This window comes from Lepisosteus oculatus, chromosome 4, assembly GCF_040954835.1.
Source record: "Lepisosteus oculatus isolate fLepOcu1 chromosome 4, fLepOcu1.hap2, whole genome shotgun sequence".
In the NCBI taxonomy this organism is placed as follows: Eukaryota; Metazoa; Chordata; class Actinopteri; order Semionotiformes; family Lepisosteidae; genus Lepisosteus; species Lepisosteus oculatus.
The window spans coordinates 16,375,024-16,402,623 of NC_090699.1; the positions used below are offsets into that span (position 1 = coordinate 16,375,024).

The 27,600-nt window shown below is 44.4% G+C and overlaps 1 protein-coding gene across 4 annotated transcripts; it reads right to left on the minus strand.

The window, feature by feature from the left end:
* Positions 1-142: 142 nt before the first annotated feature.
* LOC107077283 (butyrophilin subfamily 1 member A1-like) lies at positions 143-27,543 on the minus strand. 4 transcript variants are annotated; one of them, XM_069188089.1, is made up of 11 exons: positions 26,458-27,543; positions 25,370-25,584; positions 23,357-23,832; positions 22,441-22,512; positions 20,956-21,303; positions 19,876-20,157; positions 18,799-18,906; positions 17,903-17,929; positions 17,557-17,586; positions 16,263-16,289; positions 13,801-15,288 (listed from the first exon to the last, which is right to left on the minus strand). In XM_069188089.1, exons 4-11 carry the CDS (start codon positions 22,508-22,510, stop codon positions 14,759-14,761), a joined length of 1,422 nt encoding a protein of 473 aa, XP_069044190.1. In that variant the 5' UTR covers positions 22,511-22,512; positions 23,357-23,832; positions 25,370-25,584; positions 26,458-27,543; the 3' UTR covers positions 13,801-14,758. The 4 variants fall into 4 exon arrangements, with proteins under 4 accessions (XP_069044188.1, XP_069044187.1, XP_069044189.1 ...); XM_069188087.1 differs by lacking the exons at positions 13,801-15,288; positions 16,263-16,289; positions 17,557-17,586; ... (5 more) ...; positions 25,370-25,584; positions 26,458-27,543 and adding exons at positions 143-1,286; positions 2,048-2,074; positions 2,851-2,883; ... (4 more) ...; positions 10,739-11,086; positions 11,458-11,523 and having other exon boundaries at positions 23,357-24,349; XM_069188086.1 differs by lacking the exons at positions 13,801-15,288; positions 16,263-16,289; positions 17,557-17,586; ... (6 more) ...; positions 25,370-25,584; positions 26,458-27,543 and adding exons at positions 143-1,286; positions 2,048-2,074; positions 2,851-2,883; ... (5 more) ...; positions 11,458-11,523; positions 12,454-13,015.
* Positions 27,544-27,600: the final 57 nt, after the last annotated feature.

Sequence of the window (27,600 nt, forward strand, 5' to 3'; positions counted from 1 at the left end):
GACAGGAGTAAGACACTAAATTACTTGTTTCCACACATAATAACAAGATATAACTCATTGTAAGCAACTAAGTGTAACTTGACTTTTTTTTTTCCAAGCATTCCCAGGCAGTCACAGTTCAAGAAACACATGAAAACCAAGGCAGGTTTGTATTTGTGTGTCTCAGTTTATTTGTACAAAAGTGTTTGAGAACAAGCAGTGCTTTGATGATTCATCATACTCTTTTCACTACCTTTACTTGTGGAAACCAAACTACGATCCATTAGTTTCTGGAGACTGTTCAATGTCATTTTCTGTACATCAACTGAAATTGTATTCAATGTAGTTTTCTTTAATATTAAACAAGAGAAATGCATCCGCTGACAATGCAGCTTTTCCTTTGTCCAGATACAGAATACAATTACTGCATGCATTGTGAAGACCAGAAGAAAACAGCTTAGAAGAAGAGGCACTTGTGGGCTCAGTGTACATCCTCCCTATCGTGTTCAATCTGCTTTCTTTGGCAGAGTAAATAAATATAAGGTATTAGAAACCATGTTTTTTTCCAACATTGGGTACAGAAAGTTTAGGAAACATCACAGATTCAGAGAAGAGTATTAACGATTCCAAATGACGACTTAATGCGTTTTAATTTAGTTAAGTTTAATACTACTAGTCCGAATAAAGGATAGCCGTTATATTACTATTCATCATAATCCAAGAGCTGGGAGTGAATCAGTCTGTTTTCACGAGTCAGTGATGTTTTTAATCTCCACAGTGGACAGGAGGCAGCAGCACAAGGTCCTTATCTGAATCCCAGGTATATAAAAACGGATAGATCTTCTCCCCCTGACTAAACTCCATGTCGGTGAACGTGAAGATGTGAGTCCTGGACTCCACTATGTAAAAGGAGACCTTCCTCTCCTCGATATCCACACACACCCCCAGCCTCCTGGGCCGCAGACTGAGGGGGAGATCCGTCGCAGGGTCAGTGAGAGCAGAGAGCTGAAAAGAGTCCGGAGACGAGTTGCATTCCAGACCCCAGTAACCCCCTTTGGGAGTGAAGTCGAACCTCCCTTTCCTCTGCGCAGACTCTCTGCTCACTCCTATTCTCCAGTCCTCGTTGCCCTCCACCTCCCAGTAGTGTCTCCCGCAGGCGAGGCCGTCCCGGCTCAGCACACACCACGTGTAATCAAATCTCTCCGGGTTGTCCGGGAGATCCTGCTCCTCTCCCACTCTCACCCTCTTGCCGTCCTCGGACAGGGAGAGCTCAGGGTGAGCTGTGTCGGGGTCCAGGGTCACGTCAGCTGTGGGAATAAATGGGAGACGTCAGGACGGCGAACATTAAAAACCATTCTAATCTGGAAGCACCTGAATACACATACTGTATATGAAATAAAGAAACTACACCCTCTGCTTGTGGATATGAAGGACGTAAGTAAATTTGACATTAGAAAACATTCTCCTGTGGGACCAGTAATCTAGGTAAGGAGAGTTTAGACTACATGCATAAAGTGTAAGCGATGTGACACTAATCTTAGACTCAGATCCGTTCAAGCACTATAAAATAATAAAACAGCTTTCTTAGAATTCCAATAGGGAAGACAAGAGCAAGCAGAGAGAGAAAGACGAATGGAGAGAGAAGGAATTAGGAAACACTACTTATGGAGCTATATAAAACTACACGCAAGACTCTGGTAGCAGGGCTACATCAGCACACAGAATGCAGAGAATGAAGGGGTGAAGAAGAAATGAACACAGAACACGAACTAAGAAACCACAATCTGAAGACGTACAGAGGCCTGAACGTGCAAAGTGGACAAGAGGAAAGGAAAGACCATTTAGTAAGTATAATTGTCTAAAATAGAAAGACAACAGGCTGGTTTGATCAAGAGGATGCACTCCAGCAGTGGATAGTTAATGGACAGGCAGCAATGAGGGAGTCTCTGAGGCTGCTATTTCATCAGTGTGCACCAAGGGAGGCAGGGTTGGGGTTAAAACTGCCCTTCTGCATGTTACAATCGCATATATTTACTGTGTCTTCATCCTCAACAGGAGACAGACCTACCTGCAGCACTGCACAGCCACTGCCACTCTGGAACACAGATACAGGCACTGTTAATCACAGACACACACTGAACACAGAGATACACACACTGTTGGTCATAGACACACACTGAACACAGAGATACAGACACTGTTAATCACAGACACACACTGGAACACAGAGATACAGACACACAGTGAACACAGACTCACACTGTGCACCATAGTGTTAAATACAGGGACTGTAATCTGAGGACACGTGGGAAAGGTTTCTGCTTGGCATCCTCCATCCTGCATGATTCCTCTGTAACAACTGGTGCTCTGTTTACATCTGGTTTATAGAAGGGCAATACGTGGAAGTGGAATGGGCAATTTATTTATTATTTATTACTTATTATTACAACTGTGCAATAGTTGCAGTAGTTACCTACTGTGTGCAATACGCTTGGGAGTGTGCAATAGCTATACTGTGTATTACATCTTCCTTGTGTTCTGCACATTCATACTTTGTGTGTGTGTGTGCTTTTTCTGTTTTGTTTGTAATTCTTTATTCCATTTTTTAAAAACTATTTATTGTATTACTACATTTGTACTGTACCGTGCTGATTGTGCCTGGCTGCTGTAGCACATTAATTTCCCACATGGGATTAATAAAGTACCTACCTACTCCTACAGCTGATTCTGAATCTCACCTCTATCATTGCAGTCTCATCTATTAACCAGTGATGAAGCAAGCAGCTGCCCATTCCAAATTTATAACCAGGATAACGCTGGCCAATCCAATGTATTCCCATACCAGTAAGTACATTTCCTAGAGTAACACACCTGATTTGGGGAGAGGAGCATTCTTCACAGCATCTGTAAATTGTAAAAACAGAGGTTACAAACTAGGGGAACCAAACCAGCACATTTGGTTGCTAGTGACTGATTGATCTGAGGATCTCATCTAGCTGCTGAAAGAAGCCAGGGTGTCAGCTCCGACCACATGGCTGGGTGGTTTGTTCCACACTCCCACCACCCTTTTTGTGCAGATGTGCCTCCTATTCTTGGTTATAAGGGTACTCCCTCCTAGTTTCCACTGGTGTCATCTGATAGCGTTTCACTGCAGGTTCTGAAGCACAGTCCATCAAAGGACAGCTCAACACAGTAAACACGGTGATTGCCGGCTATGACTCTTAAGACGTTTTATCCAACAAGCACTCACCCAGTTCTGTAAGGATGACAGGAATGGCTGCAAACAATAAAACATTTGTTAGATTATATAGTCAGATCAGCCGTAGTTAAACTTGTTTAGTGTCCAAACTTATTCCAGCACATATGAATCACCTAATTAACAACATATATATAGACAAACCTTTCTAAAAACATCTAATTAAGTCTTTTTATGACAATGTTTCAGACAGGTGTCCTTCAAAGGTGTCCCTACTGAAGACGATTACTCACCTTTCCACGTCGTCTGTATTTCCTCATCTGGAAGAGGCAGACAGGAGAGTCAGTAAGCCTGGGTATTGGTGTCAGCACTAACTGGCCTTCAAAAGGCTCTTGATCTACAAACAAATTAAATGCCATTTCTGATGGGTCAAACTCTATGCATGCTTTTATATCTGGCAATGCATTGGGAAAATACTATGTTTGGGATATTTATTGTATAGTACCTTTATCTCTAGTAGTATCTGACAGGGGCTGCTACTCACAGTACCATTTATTAAAGTAATAAAACACTAGGACTAACTTCAGCTCCAGCCTGTATGGAGATCATTAATATTACAGTCTGAGCAAGAAAGAAAGTGAGTGAGCCAGGTGTACAGTAGCAGGTATGTTTTGCTGAACTGTGAAGCTAAATTCAGAGTTAAAGTCCTTCTGCTTGTGAGGTGAAGCTCCCATTAGATCTGAACTGAATCCTGCTGTTTCATGGGTACCAGCTGTATCAGACAGGCTGGCGAAGATCCTGTACTGACTGCAGTCTGGAGAGGTGTGTTCATTAGAGTGTGTGACCCTGATATATTAATCAGCAGTTGTATCAGAGAGGGTGAGAGAAGATCCTGTACTGTCTGCAGTCTAGAGAGGTGTGTTCAGTAGAGTGTGTGACTCTGATATATTAACCAGCAGCTGTATCAGACATGCTGGTGAAGGTCCTGTACTGACTGCAGTCTGGAGAGGTGTGTTCAGTAGAGTGTGTGACCCTGATATATTAATCAGCAGTTGTATCAGACTGTGAGAGAAAATCCTGTACTGACTGCAGTCTAGAGAGGTGTGTTCAGTAGAGTGTGTGACTCTGATATATTAACGAGCAGCTGTATCAGACAGGCTGGTGAAGATCCTGTGTTGATCGCAGTCTAGAGAGGTGCATTCAGTGGAGTGTGAGGGCTCTGACTTCACTGCTCCTCAAACACTGGCACACTGTTGGAGCTCATCAGATCGGATCAACACAGGACAGGGCTTCGAGGAGATTGAGGCCAGTACTGAGGAACAGCCTGCTCTCACCAGCTCACACTGTCTCTCTCACTCTGTGACACAAGGAGACAGAGCCTGTGTAGATCTTCCAGCATGGCCTCAGTGAGACAGTGCAGACCACAGCGGAAGTGCTACCCAGGGATCAGCTCTACTGGGGTCTCTGATAGGGATGAGCTTCTGTGTAGTTCCCAGATGCTTACTTTGGTGTCATAAAATAGTACATATTAAAGTAGAACAGTACTTTGTAAGTCCTAATATTCCAAATTATTTCAAAGTGTACTGTTACAGCCTTAGGTGACTGAGAAGTGTCTCTTAGATATTAGATAAGGTTTGTGACACTTGGAAGAAGAAACACTTCTATCTTCAAAGCGGAGAGGATGCTTGCTGAGGTCCCTTGAGCAGAAACAACTGTAATAAGTTTACCTTAGTATACCTAGGCAAGTTGTGGGTTAATGATTGTCAAGGAGCTCTACAGACACACACAATATAAGACCACATTCAGAGCACAAGAGGAGGAGGAAAGAAGAAGCAGCAACAGAAAGAAGAGAGAGGAGTCCAGAGGAGTTGGGACTTGAAGCTTGCTCCAGGCGAGAGCCCCTGCTTCTTAATCATCCAAATCAAACCTGACTGAGGCTAAGTATTTGTTAGAGAGAGCATGCTATTCTGTGTTTTTAGGGAACTTGGGTTTCCTGGTACCTCAGTTAGAAACATCTTTCCCGATTAGGGTGCATTTTATGGATAGGGATATAGGCTTTATTTTCTGGCATCCAGGGTGCAGAGAAAGCAATTTAACTGCAGGTTACTTTTCGTTTAGTTAGAAGGCAGCTCATCTCTTGAGTGGCCTCTGTAGGCATATTGAGAGTTTAATGTTTGGTAGCAGTCTGGGGTATTCTGGGTGACCAGAATGTTAGGCCTCAGAAACGCCTTGTTTGTAAATACTGTATATAAAGTAACTTGTGTGTTGTATGTTGTGTGTAGTGTAGTTTGTGTCCTGTCATTCTACTAAATATTTGTTTTAACCAAGTGTGCCTGGATTATTGCTCTCCTCAACAAACCTGTGCTAGAGAACCTCTAATTATACCAACCACTCGGGTATACTGCTAGAAATCACTTACAAGTCAGGGTTATGATTAAGTATTTCCCTGACTGACTTAACTGCTCGGTCAATTCCTGATTTTCACCAGTTTTGTAGCGCCCCATTTTAACAGTATCTACATATACTTATAAGCGCACATTTCCAGTTATAATAACAGTGATTGGATTCTACAAGGTGCCCTATATGAGCGATAATGTGTCTGTTGTTACTGACTGACTGAGCCAAGGTAACTGAGACTCTGTTTCTAAGGTGTGAATGAACTCACTACTCTTGTGCCAAAAATAAACATTAACACTGTTTCCCCAGGAGGTGAGAAACAAGAATAAGGAAGTGTTGGGCAGCTTCACAAAGGAAAAGCTCAGATGTTCTGTTTCTACAGAGATATTCATAGAAGAATTTCCAAAGGGTTTCAAACTAACACTTTCACCAAGTATAAGGTCAAAGCTGTGAGGATCATCTGTGAGAGAGTTGCTTGAACACTAGAGGGGCTGGTTCTGTAATGATAAAGACAGCTGGTGAGGGTCAGTACTGGTTCTGACTGATAGAAACACAGCCCATGCTGTAGATCTCCCACTGCAGTAAATTCTGAGAAGATGATCTCCTGACCTGGTCTTTGTACACAAACCCCTGTTCTCAAGACTACATGAACTGTCATACAGTGGTGTTTAAACCCCTCCTCACACAGACATTCAGACATACATCTCTAATGAGCACATACTGTCCATTCTCCTCCACTGGATCACCAGAAGTGCTGACGCTGCTACAGTCAGAGCTGCTGTTACACAGAGAGCCACCATCCATCCAGAGGGTCCAGGGAAAAAGTCTCCTGGAAAACAGCAGAGGAATAGGATCCCACAGGAACTGAAACACAGATCGCTAGACGCCTGGATTCCCCAAAATGAATCCAGGGACAAAGATAAAGGAAGGCACAACCCACAAATGCAGAATTGCAAGCACATGAGTTACTGGGCGTAATATTAAAAGACCAGTTTTCACATGCACGGTCTGCTCTTGGCCTTTTTCTCAGATTTAAGCCACTTGATGTCTCTAGACAACAACATTTCAAAATAAACCATTAAATCTCAAATCACAGTTCATCCAGAATCCCCAGATCATTCTCACCTTACAGCAGGAATGGGAGAACAGCCCTTCCACTGACAAGCTTTCCCCTTCCCCAACAAAAACCAAAAATATTAATTAATTTCAGTCCACATTATTTCAAATTTTACAGATATGGAATAAACTAAATTCTCTCAACTGGTATAAGTCTGGCTTAATAACTGGCCCCCAGTCCTTTGTTTGTCTCCCATAGGTGACACCCAGGACAGCGGTGTGGAGCTGTGGTCAGGGTTCTGGATCCCAGGTGAGTCACTGTACCCTGAACAGTGCCTCCTGTGAGCTGTTCCAGTTTCAAACCACTTCATACAATACAGGGCCATAGGGGACCCCAAGGGGCACAGCGCAGGATTACAGCCTGTCTGGGAAGCCAGACCATCGCAGGCACACAGACACTCACACATGGGCTGATATTCAGCCCACCTTACAAAATATGGAGATAATATACAAACTCCACCAAATACCCAACTTTATAAATGGGTGCTAATATTAGAATGTCTTGGATAAAAGCGTTAGCCAAGTAGAGTGTTGTGACCCTGATATATTAATTTATCAGTTTCAAAATTGATATTTATCCATGATGGCCTCTGCTTATTCCAGGATTTGCCACAACGGTACTCTCTTTCAAGCGCCTCTTTCTTTTTAAATCTAAGACTTTGCTCATGACTTCTCGCCCATGGACTTCCTTGTGAAACCCCCTTGCACTCTTATCCTCTGATGCAACGATGTCAAAACGCCTCCACTGAGGCAAAGTTGGTTTCAGTCACAGAGAAGGAACTTATTTACAGCATGAACCCTGTCCCAGTCATACCCATCGCAGGGGTAGAGACTTTAATACATTAGCCAGTCCCCAGATTGGGTGTACAGTCCCAGGCAAAAGTATTCACTCCCCTCTGATGATGTATTTTGTTGAATTTCAGATGTTTATTCAGCCAGTTTGTAACCACTTTATCCAATACAAAGTCACGGAGGAGCAGGAGTCTGTTCCAGCTGGCAACAGACTCCAGGCTGGGCACACCCTGCACGGAATGGGCGGGCACACACACACACACTCGCAACAGGGACAACTTTAAAGCCGCCAGTCAACCCTCCAGGATGCCTCTGGACTGTGGTAGGAAACCCACGCGAACGCAGGGAGAACATGCAGACCCCAGGGCGCCAGCACTGTGCCGCCGTGCACAGAAAACAATTCAACACCTAAATTAGCTGATTAGTAATGCTTGTCTAATTATGTAGATCAGTGATTCCACATCATGGGAGATTATTGAAAAGGAGGCGAATAATTTTGCAAGGTACTGTAGTACAGGAATATTTTCATATCTAAGAACTTGGCACACCAGATGAAACGTTTATTTTGGCCGAAGTATTTTAAAGACAACTTGTCTGCCTGCGTGCTAATAAGGTGTCAGATCCACAGCTCTGTTGCTCCGTATCCTGTCCCACAGAATCAGCCTGGAACACTGCCATCCATGAAGCAGCACTGCTCTATAAAGCGACGAACTGAACTCCAACTCTACACTGTATTTCGTGATGCACTTTTCCTGCCCCGGATTTTCCACCAATGGGTTTTACTTTCCTTGCCTCAACATGTGTTTTAAAATTGAAAATGAAAATTCCTCACAAAAAGCAACTCGGGCTACAACAACTGTGTCACTTTACAGTATGTGGCTCAAAATGTATGTGGATGTCAGTTTCAAAACCATGGTTTACCCAACTATTCAGCGTGAAGCTGATCTCGCACAGAGGATGGTGCTCATCCAGTCACCGTCACAGGCAGCTCTGTTAGAGGGCCCAGGAGGCCAGCTAAGGGAAAGTCAGCCACAGCTTCCGACTATTTCTAGTCCAGAGAGGACAAAAAGGAAACCAAACCCATCCAGCCCAGCTATCGAGTAAGGTTACTCCGCCCCTTTGGAAATTCAAGGGAAAGGGAAATGAAAAGTAGATGATTAAGAAACCAAGAAATACAGTATGCTATAAGAATCTCTTAAAAGCCAATCACATGAATGTAAGGATCATTAGCACAAACATTTCGACTACTGATAAGGTGGGTGGAGTGGAGAGGGGTAAGGCTGAGGAAGGATTCCCTCCGAGATCCCAGAGGGGATTTCCCAAAAATAACAAGAAAGGTCATGGGATGATGACAGTGCGGATGATCAGATTCGTCATTGTGACCGGCAGATTTTCCATCGCTGTCCTTAAACGCACATGTCACGCATTCAGAGTCAGTCTGCTGCCTTGACTTAATCAGAGGCTTTGAGGACTCGACACACCAGAATTGGTCATCTCTAGAGCTGCAGTCTTCTCTATTCAGGACTAAGAAATTGCCACTCCTCTAGCCTTTAAGGCAGGAGTTTCTTTGAAGCGTGGGAATGTATCTGGTTATTCCTGTCCTGTAACATTGCCTAATTAAAATGTAAGATCTAACTATGAATCCTGACGTTCTACGTGCCTTTTAATTGCTACCTTTTTCAGACCCACTTAACCACCCTTAAATAACTGAGCTCAAAGAAATGTTTCCCCATTTTGTATCAATAGAATGTAATTCATGTTTTGGCTTCCTGCATGCAACACTCTTTACTTGTCTATATTAAATGACTTACACCGGGTGTTCACCTGGTCTTGCGTTCTAAGTCTGAATTTCCTTGCAGTGTACACGGTGTTTAATAACCCTCCTCTTTTGAAATAACTGCCAAACTTCACTAGTTCACCAGATTCATCAAAATAAATGAGGAAGAGCAGCTATCCGAATACAGATCCTTTAGGCCCACTGACCACATCACCTCTCCTCTGTTCTCTATCCATGAAACATTTAAAATATTTTTACATAAATATACTTACATCCAAATATAGTATATTGCATGCACTATGACCTTTACTCTTCAAAGAACTATAAAAATACTGAATTAAGACTGATTGACATATAGACGGTCCTCTATCTCAATTCTAATTGTTTCCTTAACCTTATACACTTGTGACAAATATCTTTAATACTCACTGGGTATGTGGAGCTGAGATCTCCAGTCTGGTTTAGGCAGAGCACTTCTGACCAGACAGGAGAAGATGTTGGACTCCTGCTGGACTGGGATGTAGCTGCTGACACTGAGGAACCCCTGACTGTCTCTGTCCACTGTGGTTCTGGACAGTGAGGTCACATCATGTCCATCCCTGTCTGTCCAGATCACTGCAGGTGCAGGGAACCAGCCCTCTGACCTGCACAGCAGCTGGGTCTGACCTCCTCCAGGGGAGTGGAGAGACACTGAGGGCTGGGAGCCCAGGGCTGTGGATTCGTCCCAACACAGATGTTTAAGTTATTAAAAGTATGACACAACACAAGCCTCTTTCTGACCCTTTAAAGCAAGTCCCTTGAGTTTGGCTTTCAGCAATTGTGAGAAGAAAAATGTAACCAGCTGGGAAAAGGGCTATAAATGTCCTTTGTAACTGTATTGCAATCTTACACTTACTTTACTTATCATACACTTGCTCACACCTGAAGAAGGCTTCACAGCTGAAACGTTGTTTTCTGTCTTCTCTTTTCAGCCTGGAATAAACCTATTACTCGTTCCTTTACACTTACTTTAAATGGTTAATGTTTTGTTGATTGATAATTGTTGCTGTTTGATCTAAACACTTCTCTGTCGAGGATGTAAAGAATGAACAGCTAATTTAGTTAAGCTAATTAACAGAATGACAAATGTAAAATTGTGTGTAATTGGAGCGTCCATTCTGCATTTTTGTCTGTGTGGGAGAGTAGGTGTTGATTTTTGTGAAACAACAGGACAGCTCTGTTGTTGGATGTGGTGCCACAATGGTAAGTATTGGTACTGCACAGTGCTGGGTTCAAATCCTGGAGTGGTATCTGTGTGGAGTTTGCATGTTCTTCCAATGTTTATATGGGTTTCTTCTGTTTGCTAAGGTTTCCTCCTGCAGTCTGAAGTCATTCTGGCTCATTCTAGATGTCATAAACATCAGGCAGAAAACCAAGACTGGAAATACAGAACACTGATGTTGGGATTGATGATCTGCAAAAGCTCTATAATATCCACTCACCTGTAACACGCACATTAATAACAGCTTCTTCATAATACGGTGAAGACACTACCATACACTTATAGGGTCCATCATCAGAAGGAATCACAGCTCTCAGGTTTAAGGACACATTGCCTTCAGAGATCTTCTGCAGGAAAAGGTCCGCCCTCCCATTGTAGGACGAGTCTGTGCTCTGAGGGACATACATGTGGTTTTGGTACAAACACACATGATCATTGTAATCCTCTCGAAACCACCTGATCTCCAGGTTCACAGCGCTGATGCTGGGTGAGAGGGAACAGGGCAGGACAGCGTCTTCACCAGGGGACACCACAACAGGAGCAGCAGGACCAACAACCAGGAACCTCTCTGAAAGAGAAACGTCACAACTGGCTTGAGTTTCACAGGCAAAATCTTTGAGTCATTCTGTCCCTCTCTCACCCAGGCCAGCTCTGACCTCAGGCATTGAAGAGCTCTGACCTTGCAAACTGAGGATCTGATACTCTACAGTCAGAGTGGGGCATTAAGATAAAGCTCTTATTTCTCTGCTCTCTAGCTTCTCTAAATGTCCCAATATTATGGATACACTTTCACTGATTTAGGTTTGGCTTTTCTTGCAATATTGTACTAAAATGATTATCATAATTACTATAGTAAATGACCAGCATGTCTTTAGATTAAGGGAAGTAATCAAGAAGTCTGACTGAAATATTTTCGATATTAAAAAAATAAAGATTTACCTGAGGCTGAAGAGCGGAGGAACAGCAGCATCAGAAAGAGATGTTCTGATTGGTCACGCTTCATCTCTGAATGACAAAGACACTCTGATTGGTTCAGTGGAACATCCTGCTTGGTCAGGCTGTGTTACTGATAGTGGTTTAATTGGTCAGAAGTTGGCAAAACCTGCAAAGAGCTGAATTACAGTATGTTGAAATGACAAAACATTGAATAAAAATAGAGGTACTCATAAAGACATAGAATCACTCGAGGTCTTTGCAATCAAAATGGTATTGTATTACACTTTATTTCCTAATTTAAATACTGTAACAAAACAAATCTGTGAAATTCATCACATGTTCCGAAATAGCACCCCAGAGACAGAGGCTAAATTTTATTGCACAGTAGAGATCGGAAGGCTGGAAACAAAAGAAACTTTACAAAAGCTGAGTAAGTTGAAAGGATATGATTGTAATGTACAGTTAAGACAGAGAACAAATAAAGAAACTGAACAGAGAGCACGATTTGGTGATATAATCATGCAGAAGAGCAGAAGAGGTCAGAAGAGGGTGAAGGTTTTGGAAGATCAACCTCTTTTACAATATATGAGACTAGTGGTTGGGTGAACCTGCCGTTTCCTTGCAAATTATCAGATGAAAAACTGTTTGCTTTTAGAGGATATTACATAATCAGAAATATTTTCACTGCCAGGAATTCTAGCATTAGCCAATACAGAGTCCTGAAATGACTTTTCCTTAAACAGAGTGACCTCGCCATTCAGAATTAATCGCTTTATAGCGGCTCCTGTATTGTTACACGGGCAGCACTCTCGCGTGTTCCAGTTTGCGGCAAACCCGACACCTGCGCACTGATCGTCTTCGACCGCAGGTGTGTCTGTGGGACTGCCTTCTACTTACAATCTAACGACCACATTTATCCTCCCCGTCGTTGCGTAGGCAACCAAGACTGGAAATAAACAGCCTGCTGTTCCCGAGCTCTTTAAACGCGGTGTCTCTCACCTGATCCCTAGTAGCAGTCAGACTCAGTCTCGGCGCTCCGCTATTTCCAGCCCGGCTGGTGAAGCGCAGCTCTTCATGACGTCATGCAGGACATCCTTCCCCGCAAGCCCACTCCTCTCCTCGGCTATAACTTCTCTCTTTACTTTCACTCTCACTCGGCTGCCTGGACTATTTGGGGCGGATCGGGCGCCCCACAGTCACGCTGACTGACCAGTCCTGTTCCCCCGCCTAAACCCGGCCTCCGCATGCTCATGGTCCTGAGTCACTCGGAGCCTTTCGGCTCTCGACTGCCGCCATCTCAGTCACAATCCACCGCTAGACGCGAGTTCACCCTGCTGTCTGTACAGGGTCGCCGCAGGGCGGAGATCCCACAGGTTCCCCTAAATTTAAGCCTCTTCAGATCAGCTGCTCTTCCCGGGCTTCTCTACAGCAGCCTTCAGCTGTGAGTGATCAACAGAGGCGAAACCAGCGGGGTGAAAAAGTGCTGCAGAAGTTATTGACCGAGCGGCAGGTGACGCTGAAACCTGTGGGACTGGTTTTTGAAAAATTGAGCCGAAGAAAAGCAGCTTTATGAAAAACACACCGCGTACACACCCTCCGGGCCATGATGCCAATATGAGCAAATGGTATTTTGCAACAAATGTCACTGAAGCCATGTTATATATATATACACACAGTATAAAGTAGTCGTATTGGTCTAGGGCGGCACATTGGCGCACGGGTGGGCATTGCTGCCCTAGGTCCAGTTCCTGGGGTGCTATCTGTGTGGGTTCATTGACTTCGACCCTAGTGTGTGTCCGCGTCTGAGGGTGTACAGCGACGGACGGGTGTCATGTTCAGTGCGCTCCTTGCCCGGATAGGCTCCGGCCCCCCCCACGACCCTGTTCAGGAATAAGCGGTTAGAAAACGAACGGATGGTATTTGACTTGTCTAAGACCGTTGTATTGCCATGAATAGCTATAATGGAGGTTGTCAGATGTTCCTTCTTTCTCAGCAGTTTTACTCTGGAAGAGTTTTAGACTCTGGAAGAGTGTGGACTACTACAGCGGGCTTTTCTTAACTTTTAACCTTTAAGTCCAAAATATTCGCTAAGTAGACATTGTCAAAGGTAACCTAAATTCGATTAGGAATTCAGAAGTGTTGTAATTCAAAACTGAATTTATCACTTTTTTTTTTTGGACACGTCTATGAATCGCGGTTTCCAGGACCTCATTTTCTGCTTCATTTCACGGGTCGGCCAACAGAAGTACTTCAGATTTCACCGTGGCTGGAAACGGCGTCGAAATCTCACGTCCAAAATGACATCTGTATCCCGTCGTTCAAAAGACGATGCCGTCCTACTGCGGCTACCTTAATCAATTAATTTATTTTATTACCGAGATTTAATAACCAGTCTGTGAAATTGAGACTGCAGTACCCAGTTGAGGAATATCGCTTTAACAAAGGTACTTAACACATTTCATTAACAGCGGTCTAAAACCCTGAAAAGTTTCTCAGGAATAAAAAACTAAATTCAAAACACAAAAGTAGTTTTATGTTAGTGGTACCAACCTTATAAAAATAATTTATAACAAAATAATTATCGTATCAACATCATAACAAAATATTTATCATAAAACCAGACGGTCCTATTAGAAACATGAGGAATGGAGCACACTCATTATTCACGTCTCACGAGTCTGAACGTGCCCTATCCGTACCCAGCTAACTGCTAACTTGTCTGTTAAACTCTTTCGCAGAGGAAAAAACTAAATTGGCTCGCAGAATGAAAACTATTCCCTCCCAACCATGTACAAAATGCAAACCTGTTTTTTCAGCTCCAAGAGCCAAGACCAATTCAGGGTGAGCCACAAACGCCGCAGAAAAGCTGGCACCCAGGGCAGATTGAGACCTGAGCTGCTCCAATACAACAGGCCGAGTAGGACAGTGCTGCAGGAGAGCCAGCTGAAATTATTCACCCTGGTACTGGTCACAAGCTGCTTCTCAGGGCTCGTGGGCCGATAGAAAAGTGGAGACAACCTTGCCCTTCGATGCTGACCTTTCTTACCCAGGTCTTTAGTAAGAATTGGAGTAGCCTCATTCCACTGCCCTACTGACCAGATCTACCTGTTTATTCACATGTCCAGTTGGCAAACCAGGGCAGAGCCTTTCATGGCTAGACATCTTCCAACCTGTCCCAATCCATCACCCCCACCCCCAGGAAACTGCCCTTGATGGTAGAGTCTCTCCATATTCATAAAGCTGTGATTCCATCGGTACTCCCACAAAGATGTCCATGAATTGTCTTCGTGAGTCAGTGACGTGTTTAATCTCCACAGCGGACAGGAGGCAGCAGCACAAGGTCTTTACAACGATCACGGGTCCTGAAGACAGGATAGATCTTCTCCCCCTGATTGAGGACCATGTCAGTGAACGTGAAGATGTGAACCCTGGACTCCACTGCGTAAAAGGAGACCTTCCTCTCCTCAATATCCACACACACCCCCACTGTCCTGGGCTGCAGACTGAGGGGGAGACGGGTCACAGGGTCAGTGAGAGCAGAGAAACCAGAATAGCCGGAATACAGAGCCCAGTATCCCCCTTGGGGATCAAAGCTGAACCCCCCTTTCCTCTCTGCAGACTCTCTGCTCACTCCTATTGACCAGTCGTCATTCACCTCCACCTCCCAGTAGTGTCTCCCTGAGGAGAAGGCCTCCCTGCTCACGCCACAGAGCCAGTAATTAAATCTCTGGGCGTTGTCAGAGAGATCCTGCTCCTTTCCCAGTCTCACTCTCTTGCCATCCTCGGACAGGGTGAGTGCAATATGAGCTGTACCAGGGTCCAGTGTCACATCAGCTGTGGGAATGAAATGTTAAATATGAGATTTTAACGTAAGTGCCATTTTACATGATGAATTAATTTCAAGAAGTAATTAGTCAAGAAGGCAAACTGCAGCCTGACCCCGAAGCCGACAAGACAGTATAATCCACTGATATGTCACACTGATTCTGTGTCGATCGCCAACTCATTCCACAGGAGGGTCTATCAGTGTAGAATCACACACACCCTGTACTGTGAAGAGGACTTCTGTATCACAGGTAAATACCCCACCCCATGCTAACCAACCTGAAACAGTGTAATAATATGGACACTGCAGTGTCCTTCTTACTGAAACACACTGTGGTGTCACTTACTGAACAGGGCCATGTGTGAAAACCAGCTGGGCAGAAGAGACACACCCCAGAACTATTACCCCTGCCCCAGGGAGAGGAGACCATAACGTTATTACCCCTGCCCCAGGGAGACACCCTTTATAGGAGAAATAAACAGCCGTCCCCTAGAAACCAAGACAAGCTTTGACATGTTTGAGCTGTTCTGAGTAACACTCCAGGGAGTTCTGGGGTTCGTGTGCCAAGACAACCCTGTCTGAGCAGGTCAGAATTACCCCCCTGTCCTGGGAGGAAGGCATAACTCGTAGCTAAAAACCCAACTGTCTCTTCAGTCTTGAGCTGAACGATGTCACAGTTTCTCGGCTTTAGTGAAGGGACCTGTCTGCTCTGACACTACCGAGGGCTTGAAATAGTCTTATTGAGGCAAAATACCCCAGATATTACCCCTGGCCTGGGAAACACCCTTTAACTCCAATTTAAGTGTTCCCTCCTACTATAATGGAGTATTTCATTCCCAAAGACAGATTCTTATGCAAAAAGTATTTTGCAAAACATTCAAGAAAGGGAGCCTTGATTGGTTGGACTCTACATTTGTAAGAAATGAATAGTGGAGAAAATGCTCATGAGCGTCAGTTGTGCTTTTCTGCACAGCCTGTCTACCTTGAGTAGGAATGTTCCCCCCGGCTCCTGTAAGAAGGAAGAAGAGGATCTTAAGAACATTCATCCATCGGTTTTCAAATCCTTTTATCAGATCAAAGGTTACAAACGAGTGGCCATTCAGCGCATCTGGCCCTTTTGAAAGAGCGCAGGATCTACTTCAGTCATTTCTTGAGAGAAGTCAGGGTATTGGCATCAACAGCACAGCTGGACAGCTTGTTCCACACTCCCACCACCCTTTGTGTGAAGTACTGACACCAGTTCTCTAAGGATGCTATGACGTCTGTTGAGCAGAACATTCGTCTTAGACTCTGTCATGATTGAGTTCACATACCTGATATAAATGTCATCTTGCAACACTGCTTGCTGTAGGAGTTAGGTGGGGCAGCTTTTCTTCTCTGATATTCAGGCAAAGGCCCAGGGGGTAACCATACTCGTGCAAGAGGCTGTACCTTTCACAACATCAGCAGTGACCTCAGACGACATCTTTGTAGCAGTTACAGATGATCCGTTCAATGTCCCAGTCATCTTGGCAAACGTCCACGCCCCTAACTGAGGCAACAGCGGTTTTATCAACATTATTTTTCTTCTTTGTCCTGTTTGGATTCTCAAGACCAAATCCTTTGGGAGATGTTCACTGCCTCTGAAGCTGTACATTTGCCCACTCCTCCTCTTGGTCCATCTCTGTCTCTTCCAGCCATCACATCCTCTCTGAACATTTCTGCTGTCTCCGATACATGGTTTTTCTTATATTCTTTTCAAGGCAGTACTCTTTGCTTTTAAATGTGCACCACACCTTCTACCAAACTGACTAGTTTCTTCTAGATGATAACTTACTTTTCTCAGTCACTCTTGCAACTTTCTTCCGCACGAACAGTGAAACGCGAACCAGGCAGCACAAGCAGAAACTCAGATGCACTTAAAACTGAGAACAGGAGGCTCTTCTTTACACAAAGAGGGAGTTGTGGGAGTGTGGAACAAGCTGCCAAGCCATCTTCATGAAGCTAATAGCTTAGAAGCTTTTAAGAAGCAGTCAAATGATCGGATGAATTGAATTAAATACTAACTACCACACAGGCTCATTTGTAACCTTTATGTACATGTATTACAGTAGAGTACAGCAAAGTACAACACAGCTTAGTGTAACAAGTTAAGAATCAGTGCAGCAGAGCACATCGAACAACATACAGCTCAGCGAAAACAAAGGTTTATATTCAGTGAATTCAAGCTGCCTATGAGCTGTGCGTTTTCATTCGTGGTTCCTTTAATCTTACAGGAATCAATGAACAGGACTTACCCAGGTGTCTAAGAAGCACTAAGGTTTTACCTGCGAATAATGAAATGTGAATCAGACAAGTCAATGTCACAGAGATCAGTGGTAACCAAACTGATTTCATATTCTACCAAACGTAGCTATAATAATAATAGAATAACATCAATAAAAAACTGGGCACTATTTTAAAAAGACACTTCTTTTAATCACTGCGAAGAGTAGAAAAGCAAAATCCTGAAGGTACCTTTGTTCAAGTTACTGGTTTTAGTATTGGCCTACAACAGCACAAACCAATATTGTACAATGTGTTGCGCTACTGCAGAGCTACCATACAGACAATTCTGAATGCCCGCTCTACTGAATCACTTACATTTAGATTCCCACTGCGTCTTCTCCCCTGTAAGAAACAGAAAGAGTCAGTAACACGGATACAGACTCCTGCACTGATACAGGCGTTTAAAGTCACACTGATATAATATAGTTCAGAAACCCTCAGTGTCTCTCTTCTGTAAATAACAGAAATAGTCACTAAGACTTGTAGTTCTGAGCTTCTCCCTACTACTGTTGACAAATGTTACTCTGCATAATTAATTTTCTTATGTCATGCTGATTAAGGATAACTTTAGCATACCCGTTAAGGTACTTTATACATTTCTTGAATTTTGGCAGTGATGTTTTGTTTTATGTTCAATATACACCAAACACAAATAGACATTTTTACAATGCTAAAGCCCTCTTTTGTATCTGACATTTTCAATAGTAACAGGTTTCCAATAAAGCAACTTGCGAAGAGTAAAGTGATCACTTTTTTAAATATTGCGTTTCTTCAAAACTGTGACGAGAAGGGACTTCACTGAATACAAGCAGTTCACTGTTGTAAAAAACTAGAGAACGGTAAATTGTTCTTGGAGTCTTTCAGGGATCAAGGAAGTGACATTGTGAACTTCTAGAGCAGAGGAAAGGATGAGATGTTCATTGTTTGCCCAGAGATGTTCATGGAAGAATTCCTGAGGGGCTTCAAACTGGGACGTGTTCTGTATCTAAAACAATTGTTATGGGCCAGTACTGGTTCTGACTGATAGAAACACAGCCCACACTGTAAAACTCCCACTGCAACCCATTCTGAGAAGATGATCTCCTGACCTGATGTTTTGATGCCTGTTCTCAAGAGCAGGGTGTCCTGTGCTGATTGTGAACTGTCATACAGTGGTGTTTAAACCCCTCCTGACACAGACATTCAGACACACATCTCTAATGAGCACATACTGTCCATTCTCCTCCACTGGATCACCAGAAGTGCTGATGCTGCTACAGTCACAGCTGCTGTTACACAGAGAGCCACCATCCATCCAGAGGGTCCAGGGAAAAAGTCTCCTGGAAAACAGCACAGGAATGTGATCCCACAGGAACTGACACACAGATCGCTAGACGCCTGGATTCCCCAGAATGAATCCAGGGACAAAGATAAAGGAAGGCAAAACCCACAAATGCAGAATTGCAAGCACATGAGTTACTGGGTGGAATATTAAAATACCAGTTTTCACATGCAAGGTCTGCTCTTGGCCTTTTTCTCAGATTTAAGCCACTTGATGTCTCTAGACAACAACATTTCAAAATAAACCATTAAATCTCAAATCACAGTTCATCCAGAATCTCCAGATCATTCTCACCTTACAGCAGGAATGGGAGAACAGCCCTTTCACTTACAACACTTTCCCTTCTCCAACAAAAACAACTGTCTGCCAATCGGTGAAATACAGTCATTGGACAATTGAACATAACGTTGCCTAATTTAAACTAGATTTAAGATTTATCCATGTTCCTAACATTTCACATGTTTTTAATTGTCTCAGACCCATCCACATAACCACTCTTTTAAATAACTGAGCTCAATTAATTTTGTATCAATAGAATGTAATTCATGTTTTGGCTTCCTGCATGCAACACTCTTTACTTGTCTATATTAAATGACTTACACCGGGTGTTCACCTGGTCTTGCGTTCTAAGTCTGAATTTCGTTGCAGTTTACACGGTGTTTAATAACCCTTCTTTTGAAATCATTGGCAAACTTCACTAGTTCACCAGATTCACCAAAATAAATGAGGAAGAGCAGCTATCCGAATACAGATCCTTTAGGTCCACTGACCACATCACCTCTCCTCTGTTCTCTATCCATTAAACATTATATATAAATATAGTATATTGTATGCACTATGACCTTTACTCTTCAAAGAACTATAAAAATACTGAATTAAGACTGATTGACATATAGACGGTCCTCTATCTCAATTCTAATTGTTTCTTTAACCTTATACACTTGTGACAAATATCTTTAATACTCACTGGGTATGTGGAGCTGAGATCCCCAGTCTGGTTTAGGCAGAGCACTTCTGACCAGACAGGAGAAGATGTTGGACTCCTGCTGGACTGGGATGTAGCTGCTGACACTGAGGAGCCCCTGACTGTCCTTCTCCACTGTGCTGCTGGACAGTGAGGTCACATCATGTCCATCCCTGTCTGTCCAGATCACTGCAGGTGCAGGGAACCAGCCCTCTGACCTGCACAGCAGCTGGGTCTGACCTCCTCCAGGGGAGTGGAGAGACACTGAGGGCTGGGAGCCCAGGGCTGTGGATTCGTCACAACACAGATGTTTAAGCTATTAAAAGTATGACACAACGCAAGCCTCTTTCTGACCCTTTAAAGCAAGTCCCTTGAGTTTGGCTTTCAGCAATTGTGAGATGAAAAATGTAACCAGCTGGGAAAAAGGCTATAAATGTTCTTTGGAATTGTATTTCAAGCTTACACTTAAATGATTTAGGTTTTGTTTATTGTAAAATTGTGTGTAACTGGAGTGTCCATTCTGCATTTTTGTGGAGGGTGAGGTGTTGATTTTTGTGAAACAACAGTACAGCTCTGTTGTCGGATGTGGTGCCACAGTGGTTAGTACTGCTACCGCACAGTGCTGGGGTCAGATCCTGGAGTGCTATCTGTGTGGAGTTTGTGTGGTCTCCCAATGTTTACGTGGGTTTCTTCTGTTTGCTAAAGTTAATTAGCTTCTAGGTTAAATGGCTTGTGGGAAAACCAGCCCTGGTGTGAGTGTCCGTGTGTGTCCTTTGGTGGACTGGTGTCCTGTCAAGGTTGTACCCTGCCTTGCGTTTGTTGCTTAACTGTATGGGCTCCAGCTCCCCTGCAATACTGAATTGGATAAAGCTGCTAGAAAATGGATGGTTGTGTATTGCACATATTTGCATTGAAAGCCCAATGCAAAGGTAAAAAGGCAAGCGTTTAGTGGATGTTGTGCATTGTGGGATCAGCATCTCATTCTAGATGTCATAAACATCAGGCAGAAAACTGGAAGACTGGAAATACAGAACACTGATGTTGGGATTGATGATCTTCAAAAGCCCAATAATATCCACTCACCTGTAACACGCACATTAATAACAGCTTCTTCATAATACGGTGAAGACACTACCATACACTTATAGGGTCCATCATCAGAAGGAATCACAGCTCTCAGGTTTAAGGACACGTTGCCTTCAGTGATCTTCTGCAGGAAAAGGTCCGCCCTCCCATTGTAGGACGAGTCTGTGCTCCGAGGGACATACATGTGGTTTTGGTACAAACACACATGATCATTGTAATCCTCTCGAAACCACCTGATCTCCAGGTTCACAGCGCTGATGCTGGGTGAGAGGGAACAGGGCAGGACAGTGTCTTCACCAGGGGACACCACAACAGGACCAGCAGGACCAACAACCAGGAACCTCTCTGAAAGAGAAACATCACAACTGGCTTGAGTTTCACAGGCCAAATTCTTGATACAATATAGAGTTTTGACCGCCTTCGTTGAGTATTTTCTGATTTACTAGTATTTCTGCTCACTTCATTCATTTCATTTCTCCCCTTCTTTCAGAAGGAAGAGGACTGATGGTTAAGGGGTGTCCTCTTGGCTCAGTATTTGCTCTGATCCCCTTCATACTAGGAGGTCTGCGATCTAATGCAGGAGTCATTCTGTCCCTCTCTCACCCAGGCCAGCTCTGACCTTGCAAACTGAGGATCTGATACTCTACAGTCAGAGTGGGGCATTAAGATAAACCTCTTATTTCTCTGCTCTCTAGCTTCTCTTAATGTGTCAATATTATGGATACACTTTCACCGATTAAGGGAGTTTCATCAGTCCTTTTAATATTGCTTTAAAATTTAAATCTAACTCTAAAAAGTGGCACAGTGGTTGGCATACCCTCCATGCAAAGTTTGGGTTCATTTCCAGACCAGGAGGACTATCTGTGTGGAGTTTGTAAGTTCTCCCTGTGTTAACATGGGTTTCCTGCCACTGTCAAAGGAGATTCTGGTAGGTTAATTGGGTTATCCATTGTCTTACTGCTTTATCCAGTAAGGGGTCAAAGCAGAGCAGGAGGCTGTATCAGTAAGCAACAGGCACAAGGCAGGATACACCCTGGATGGGACGTCAGGCGGTCCGTCAGCCCCGCAATGGTCTAACACCAGGACCAATTAACCCAGAAGTCAAGCTATCTACCTGCCAGAGGACTCCCACAAAAACACAGGGAGAACATACAAACTTAATGCAGATAGCAAGCCAGGAACTGAACCCAGAGCCCCATTGGGAGGCAGCAATGCTCACCAATGTGTACCAAGGCAGCCCCGCATTCAGCAACTTTAGGTATTAAAATGTTTCTTGATGCAGGGGGGTTTGGGAGTCAGGAACAAGCTACCCAGCCACATTTGTCAAGTTGATACCCTATCAAGAACCAGCAAATTGACCTGAAGCTCTCATTGAGTCACTAGCTATCAAATACACTGACAAGCATCATGAATGATGCTAAAAAGACAGGTCTGGCTGTAATAAAATGTTTGTGTTTCCAAAATCTTTGTTTTTAATTTTACCTGATTCCAAGGCTGAAGAGCCGAGGGACAGCAGCATCAGAAAGAGATGTTCTGATTGGTCACGCTTCATATCTGAATGACAAAGACACTCTGATTGGTTCAGTGGAACACCCTGCTTGGTCAGGTTGTGTTACTGATAGTGGTTTAATTGGTCAGAAGTTGGCAAAACCTGCAAAGAGCTGAATTACAATATGTTGAAATTACAAAACATTGAATAAAAATAGAGGTACTCATAAAGACATAGAATCACTCGAGGTCTTTGAAATAAAAATGGTATTGTATTACACTTTATTTCCTAAGTTAGATGACTAAACTAACAAATAGTAGAGACAGGAAGCCTAGAAACAAAAGAAACTTTGCAAAAGCTGAGTAAGTTTAATGGATATGATTGTAATGTACAGGGGTGCGAGTTATAATAAGAAAACCGATAGAACACGATTGGATGATAATCATGCAACAGGTTTGCAAAAGGAAATTCCGTTTTGGAAGATCAACCTCTTTTTCAAAATGAGACTAGTGATTGGGTGAACTGTAACCTGTCGTTTCCTGGCAAATTATCAGATGAAAAACGGTTTCTTTTAGAGGATATTACATAATCAGAAATATTTTCACTGCCAGGAATTCTAGCATTAGCCAATACAGAGTCCTAAAATGACTTTTCCTTAAACAGAGTGACCTCGCCATTCGGAATTAATAGTTTTATAGCGGCTCCTGTATTGTTACACGGGCAGCACTCTCGCGTGTTCCAGCTTGCGGCGAACCCGACACCTGCGCACTGATCGTCTTCGACCGCGAGTTCTTGTTTCTATGGGAGATTTCCTTTTGCTTAAAAACCCAACGACCAAATTTAGCCTCCCAGGCAACCAAGACTGGAAATCCTGCTGTTCCCGAGCTCTTTAAACGCGGTGTCTCTCACCTGATCCCTAGTACCAGTCAGCCTCAGTCTCGGCGCTCCGCTATTTCCCGCCCGGCTGGTGAAGCGCAGCTCTTCATGACGTCATGCAGGACATCCTTCCCCGCAAGCCCACTCCTCTCCTCGGCTATCCTCCTCTTTACTTTCACTCTCACTCGGCTGCCTGGACTATTTGGGGGCGGATCGGGCGCCCCACAGTCACGGGGCTGGTGTGCTGACTGACCAGTCCTGTACCCCCGACTAAACCCGGCCTCCGCTTGCTCGTAATTCTGAGTCACTCGGAGCCTTTCGGCTCTCGACTGCCGCCATCTCAGTCACAATCCACCGCAAGACGCGAGTTCACCCTGCTGTCTGTACAGGGTCGCCGCAAGGCGGAGATCCCACAGGTTCCTCTAAAATTAAGCCTCCATAAGTCATCAGTCAAGGCAGCAGGTAGCCTGGCCCCGTTCATCACCCGAGAGAACTATCACCTCAGAGATCTGTGGAGAGAAGGGAGGCAGGAAGCAGAAAAGCTGTGGGAAACAGAGGGTACAGGACAGTACCTCAGGAATCCGTGATATAGATGATCATGTAAAGGTAAACGACGGGATTTGTCCTGTTTTTGAAATGACGCAAAATTACTTGAAAACTTGCACCTGCACCAGAGAAATTGTTGCTATGTAACTGTGACCTTGTCTAAACATAATGAGATGTGTTCATATATACTGTGTGTAGTATATATATTCGTGTTAAGCTTTCTATTATGCGATTATCAGTATTTATTTGTGCAAAGAAAAACTTCTTAAAAATCAAAATCACTCTTCTCTACAGCAGCCTTCAGCTGTGAGTGATCGACAGAGGCTAAACCAGCAGGGCTAAAACAATCTAACTGCACCTCTCTGTCATTTAAATTAGAAAAACACAGACGTGCTGCAGAAGTGTCACAGAGCGGGTCAGGGCTGCGTGGACATTAAAATGACACTGATGGGCCAGTGACACCCTAATGTAGGTTCAGCTTCCTGTCTGATCCTGTGCATTTCCTGCCCTGATCAAGGGCCCTCTGCCAAGAGCACAGGGCTAGCACCACACCATTCAGGGGTGTCCACAATCCTAAACCAGTAAATAAGGGAATTCCAAGGCCAGGGTCAAGAGGCGAGCGAAGTCAAAAGTCCAAAGTCAAAAGCCAGTAGCGCCAGAGACACAATCCAAAATCCAGAAGCCTAGCAAGGAGTCCAGGGAAAATTCAGCAAGGGTTTGACCAAGAGCTCAAGGAGCTGAAAACAACACAAGTTGCACACAGAGCGGGGTTTAAATAGGTTTGAGGAGGGGAGGCGTGGTGAGGTAGGGACACTGGGCAAGCAGGGATTGGCTACTGCCGTCTGCTTGCTCTGCGCCTCTGCTGCACAGATGAAGTAGGCCCTAGAGGTTGGGGTGCCCTCTGGTGGTGGGATGCTGGGATTGTAACAGAGGGACTGGACGCAGTGGAACATCGCATCAGTACACCCGGCCATCTGTGTACAGCTGTGTCCTGTAGGTGCTCCACAGGAAGTATCACAGGAGTGCCTACTCAGACCCCCCACTGCGGGAGGAGAGTCAAGAGGCTTTGTTAAAAAACAGTTTTTGGAAGCAGGAGGGTTTGCGGGACAGATCAGAGCACTGGACCCAGACACCAGGGCCTCTACAGGGAGCAGCTGAGGAAGACTGCAGCGTCATCTTCCTCCCCCCTACCTGACATTGGACTCGGAGAAATCAAGGAGGGAGGAGCGGAAGGGAACCATGTTGTCTGGGACAGCCAGGACCAGAGAGGAATCACCTGAGCGACTCCACAGAACTACACAGAGGACAGGACTGCAGGACTGCTGTATTTTAGGACATTTGGTGGGTGACGGGAGACCAATGGGGTGCCGGTGGCCTGTCTGGAATGGGTGTGTTTTAAAGTTGTGTTTTTTTTATAATGTGCTCTGTGCGTTGAGTGGATAACATTGAATGCTGTTAACCACTAGCAAACTGTTAGCATTGCTGGGCTTAATTCCTGACCTGGGGTGCTCTCTGGGTGGAGTTTGCATGTTCTCCTCTGTTTTTGTCGGTTTCCTCTGGGCACTCTGGTTTCCTCCACAAAGGGGTGAGTCCAAAGACATGCTGGTTCATTAATTAGCTTCTAGGAAATTTGGCTCTGTTGTCCCATCCAGGGTGTACCCTGCCTTGTTCCTGGTGCTTGCTGGGATAGGTTCCGGCTCCCTCGTGACCCTGTACTGGATAAAGTGGTTAGAAAACAGATGTATGTTTAACATATTCAATATACTGTATGTAACAAATATTTAATATATATTTTAAATAATTTTTAAAGTTGGTTTAGGAGAATTCTTTAAAAAACAGGAAGAAATGAAATGTTATCAGCCACTTTATCAGCAGATTCAGGAATTTAAAATGTTTCCTGTGGTGTATGCTGGATGCCTGTAATGTGTTAGTTACAGAACTATAATGTCCAGATTATAATGTTAATTATAATTACCAACAGCTGCATCACCCTGCAGCACAAAGCTGGCAGCCCACTGAAGCTCAGCAGTTGTGAACCTGGTCAGTACCTGGATGGGAGACTCATGAGAAAGCTGAGGTTGCTGCTGGAAGAGGTGTTAGTGAGACCAGCAGGGGGCGCTCACCCTGCAGTCTGTGTGGGTCCTAATGTCCCACTATAGTCACGGGGACACTATGCTGTAAAAAGGCCTCATCCTTTGGACGAGATGTAAAACCAAGATCTTGACTCTCTGCGGTCATTAAAAATCCAAGAGTGTTTCTCAAAAAGAGTAGGGGTGTTAGCCTGGAGTCCTGGTCAAATTTCCCCCTGGCCTTTACCAATCATGTCCTCCTAATAACCTCCCTCTCTGAACTGGCTTCATCACTCAGCTCTCCTCCCCACTGAGAGCTGGTGTGTGTGAGCAGACTGGAACATCATCCAGGTGGGGAGACGCCATTACCTGTAAAGAGCTTTGAGTGGAGTGTCCAGAAAAGCGCTATATTAGTATAAGCTTTATTATTAGAAACTTTTAAATGCCTTTGCGGATACTTGTAGCACATGAAAAACAAATTTAATAATTACGCCCTCCTTTTTTAAGAGGGACACTGACCTGGATGAGCCTACGTGACTACGGTATGTTTCATTGTTCTTTGCTACTTGCTAAGCGATGCGTCTGTTTTCGCGGTTTGTGGCCGTTGAATTTGGCCTGTTCCGGTGTTGTCGAGAGATTGTCAGCAGTGTGACCGTGAAGACTGGGGAAGTCTCCGCTGCAGAGCTGTCCCTCCCTTTCTCCGCTGGGGTGTGCAATCTAGTGTGGGTGGAAGAGCGCCCCCTACTGCACGCCCATGAGCTCTACCCTTCCACTGAGACGGCGTGTAGCGGACGACGACAGCTCCACGAAATGTTCATGTGGGTTTCCCTCCAGGCGGGACGGAAACTGGGAAAACTGGCCCTGGAGGTCGCCTGCCCTGTGATGGACTGTTGTTCTGTGCAGGATGTACCCTGCCTTGCGTCCGAGATTTGTGATGTGTCAGGTTTTCCACTTTTATTCCAAGATAGCTTTTAAAATAATCAGAGAACTCCACATTCAGCGAAATCTTTTCAGTCACTTTTACTTCCATACACTGGGATCTAATCACGTCCTATGAACCCCAGACCCAAATCCCCACACAGCCAGACACGTGGAACAGACAGGCCGTATCTGGGTCCAAGCACGGAAAACCTTCAGCCTGGGGCACCAATAACTACATTCTTAGTGTGGGGATACTGGGGAAAGCACACAGGACTAGGATCTTTCTTACAATTCCAGCTTTGATGATCAGGTGTTTGAGTTATATTGGGGGGTTACTGCAGTCAGTTTTGAGTCCTGTTACAGTCTTTCTGAAATAAACTCTGCCTCAGTTACTGCGTGCTCCACTGCACACTGCTCCAAGAGAATGTGTCCTCTTCCATTGCTCTCAACAACCACAGGGATCATACACAGCAGGCTAAAGCATTCTAACGACTCCTGAACACATTGTGGAAGTTCTCTGTAGGTTTGGGCGGCACAGTTTTGCAGGGGTCAGTACTGGGTTCCAGACATCAGGTGCTGTCTGTGTGGAGTTCACACGATCTGCCCGTGCCCCGTGCAAGGCGTATCCGAGAGATGCTATAGAAGAGTTTGCAGGACAAGTGATGCTTTTTGGATGATCTCGATATCGCGCAAGTGGACGTCTGCATACAGGCTTGTGGGTAAACACGGCAGCTTGTGTCA

Bases quoted from the DNA above. Each gene is read 5' to 3' on its own strand.
- LOC107077283 (XM_069188087.1), bottom strand. From the start codon at position 11,521: ATGAAGCGTGACCAATCAGAACATCTCTTTCTGATGCTGCTGTTCCTC. The intron at 3,496-6,293 runs GTATGTGCTCAT...TGCCTCTTCCAG, and splicing joins CCAGTGGAGGAGAATGGACA to ATGAGGAAATACAGACGACG. The intron at 1,287-2,047 runs GTAGGTCTGTCT...TTATTCCCACAG, and splicing joins GTGGCTGTGCAGTGCTGCAG to CTGACGTGACCCTGGACCCC.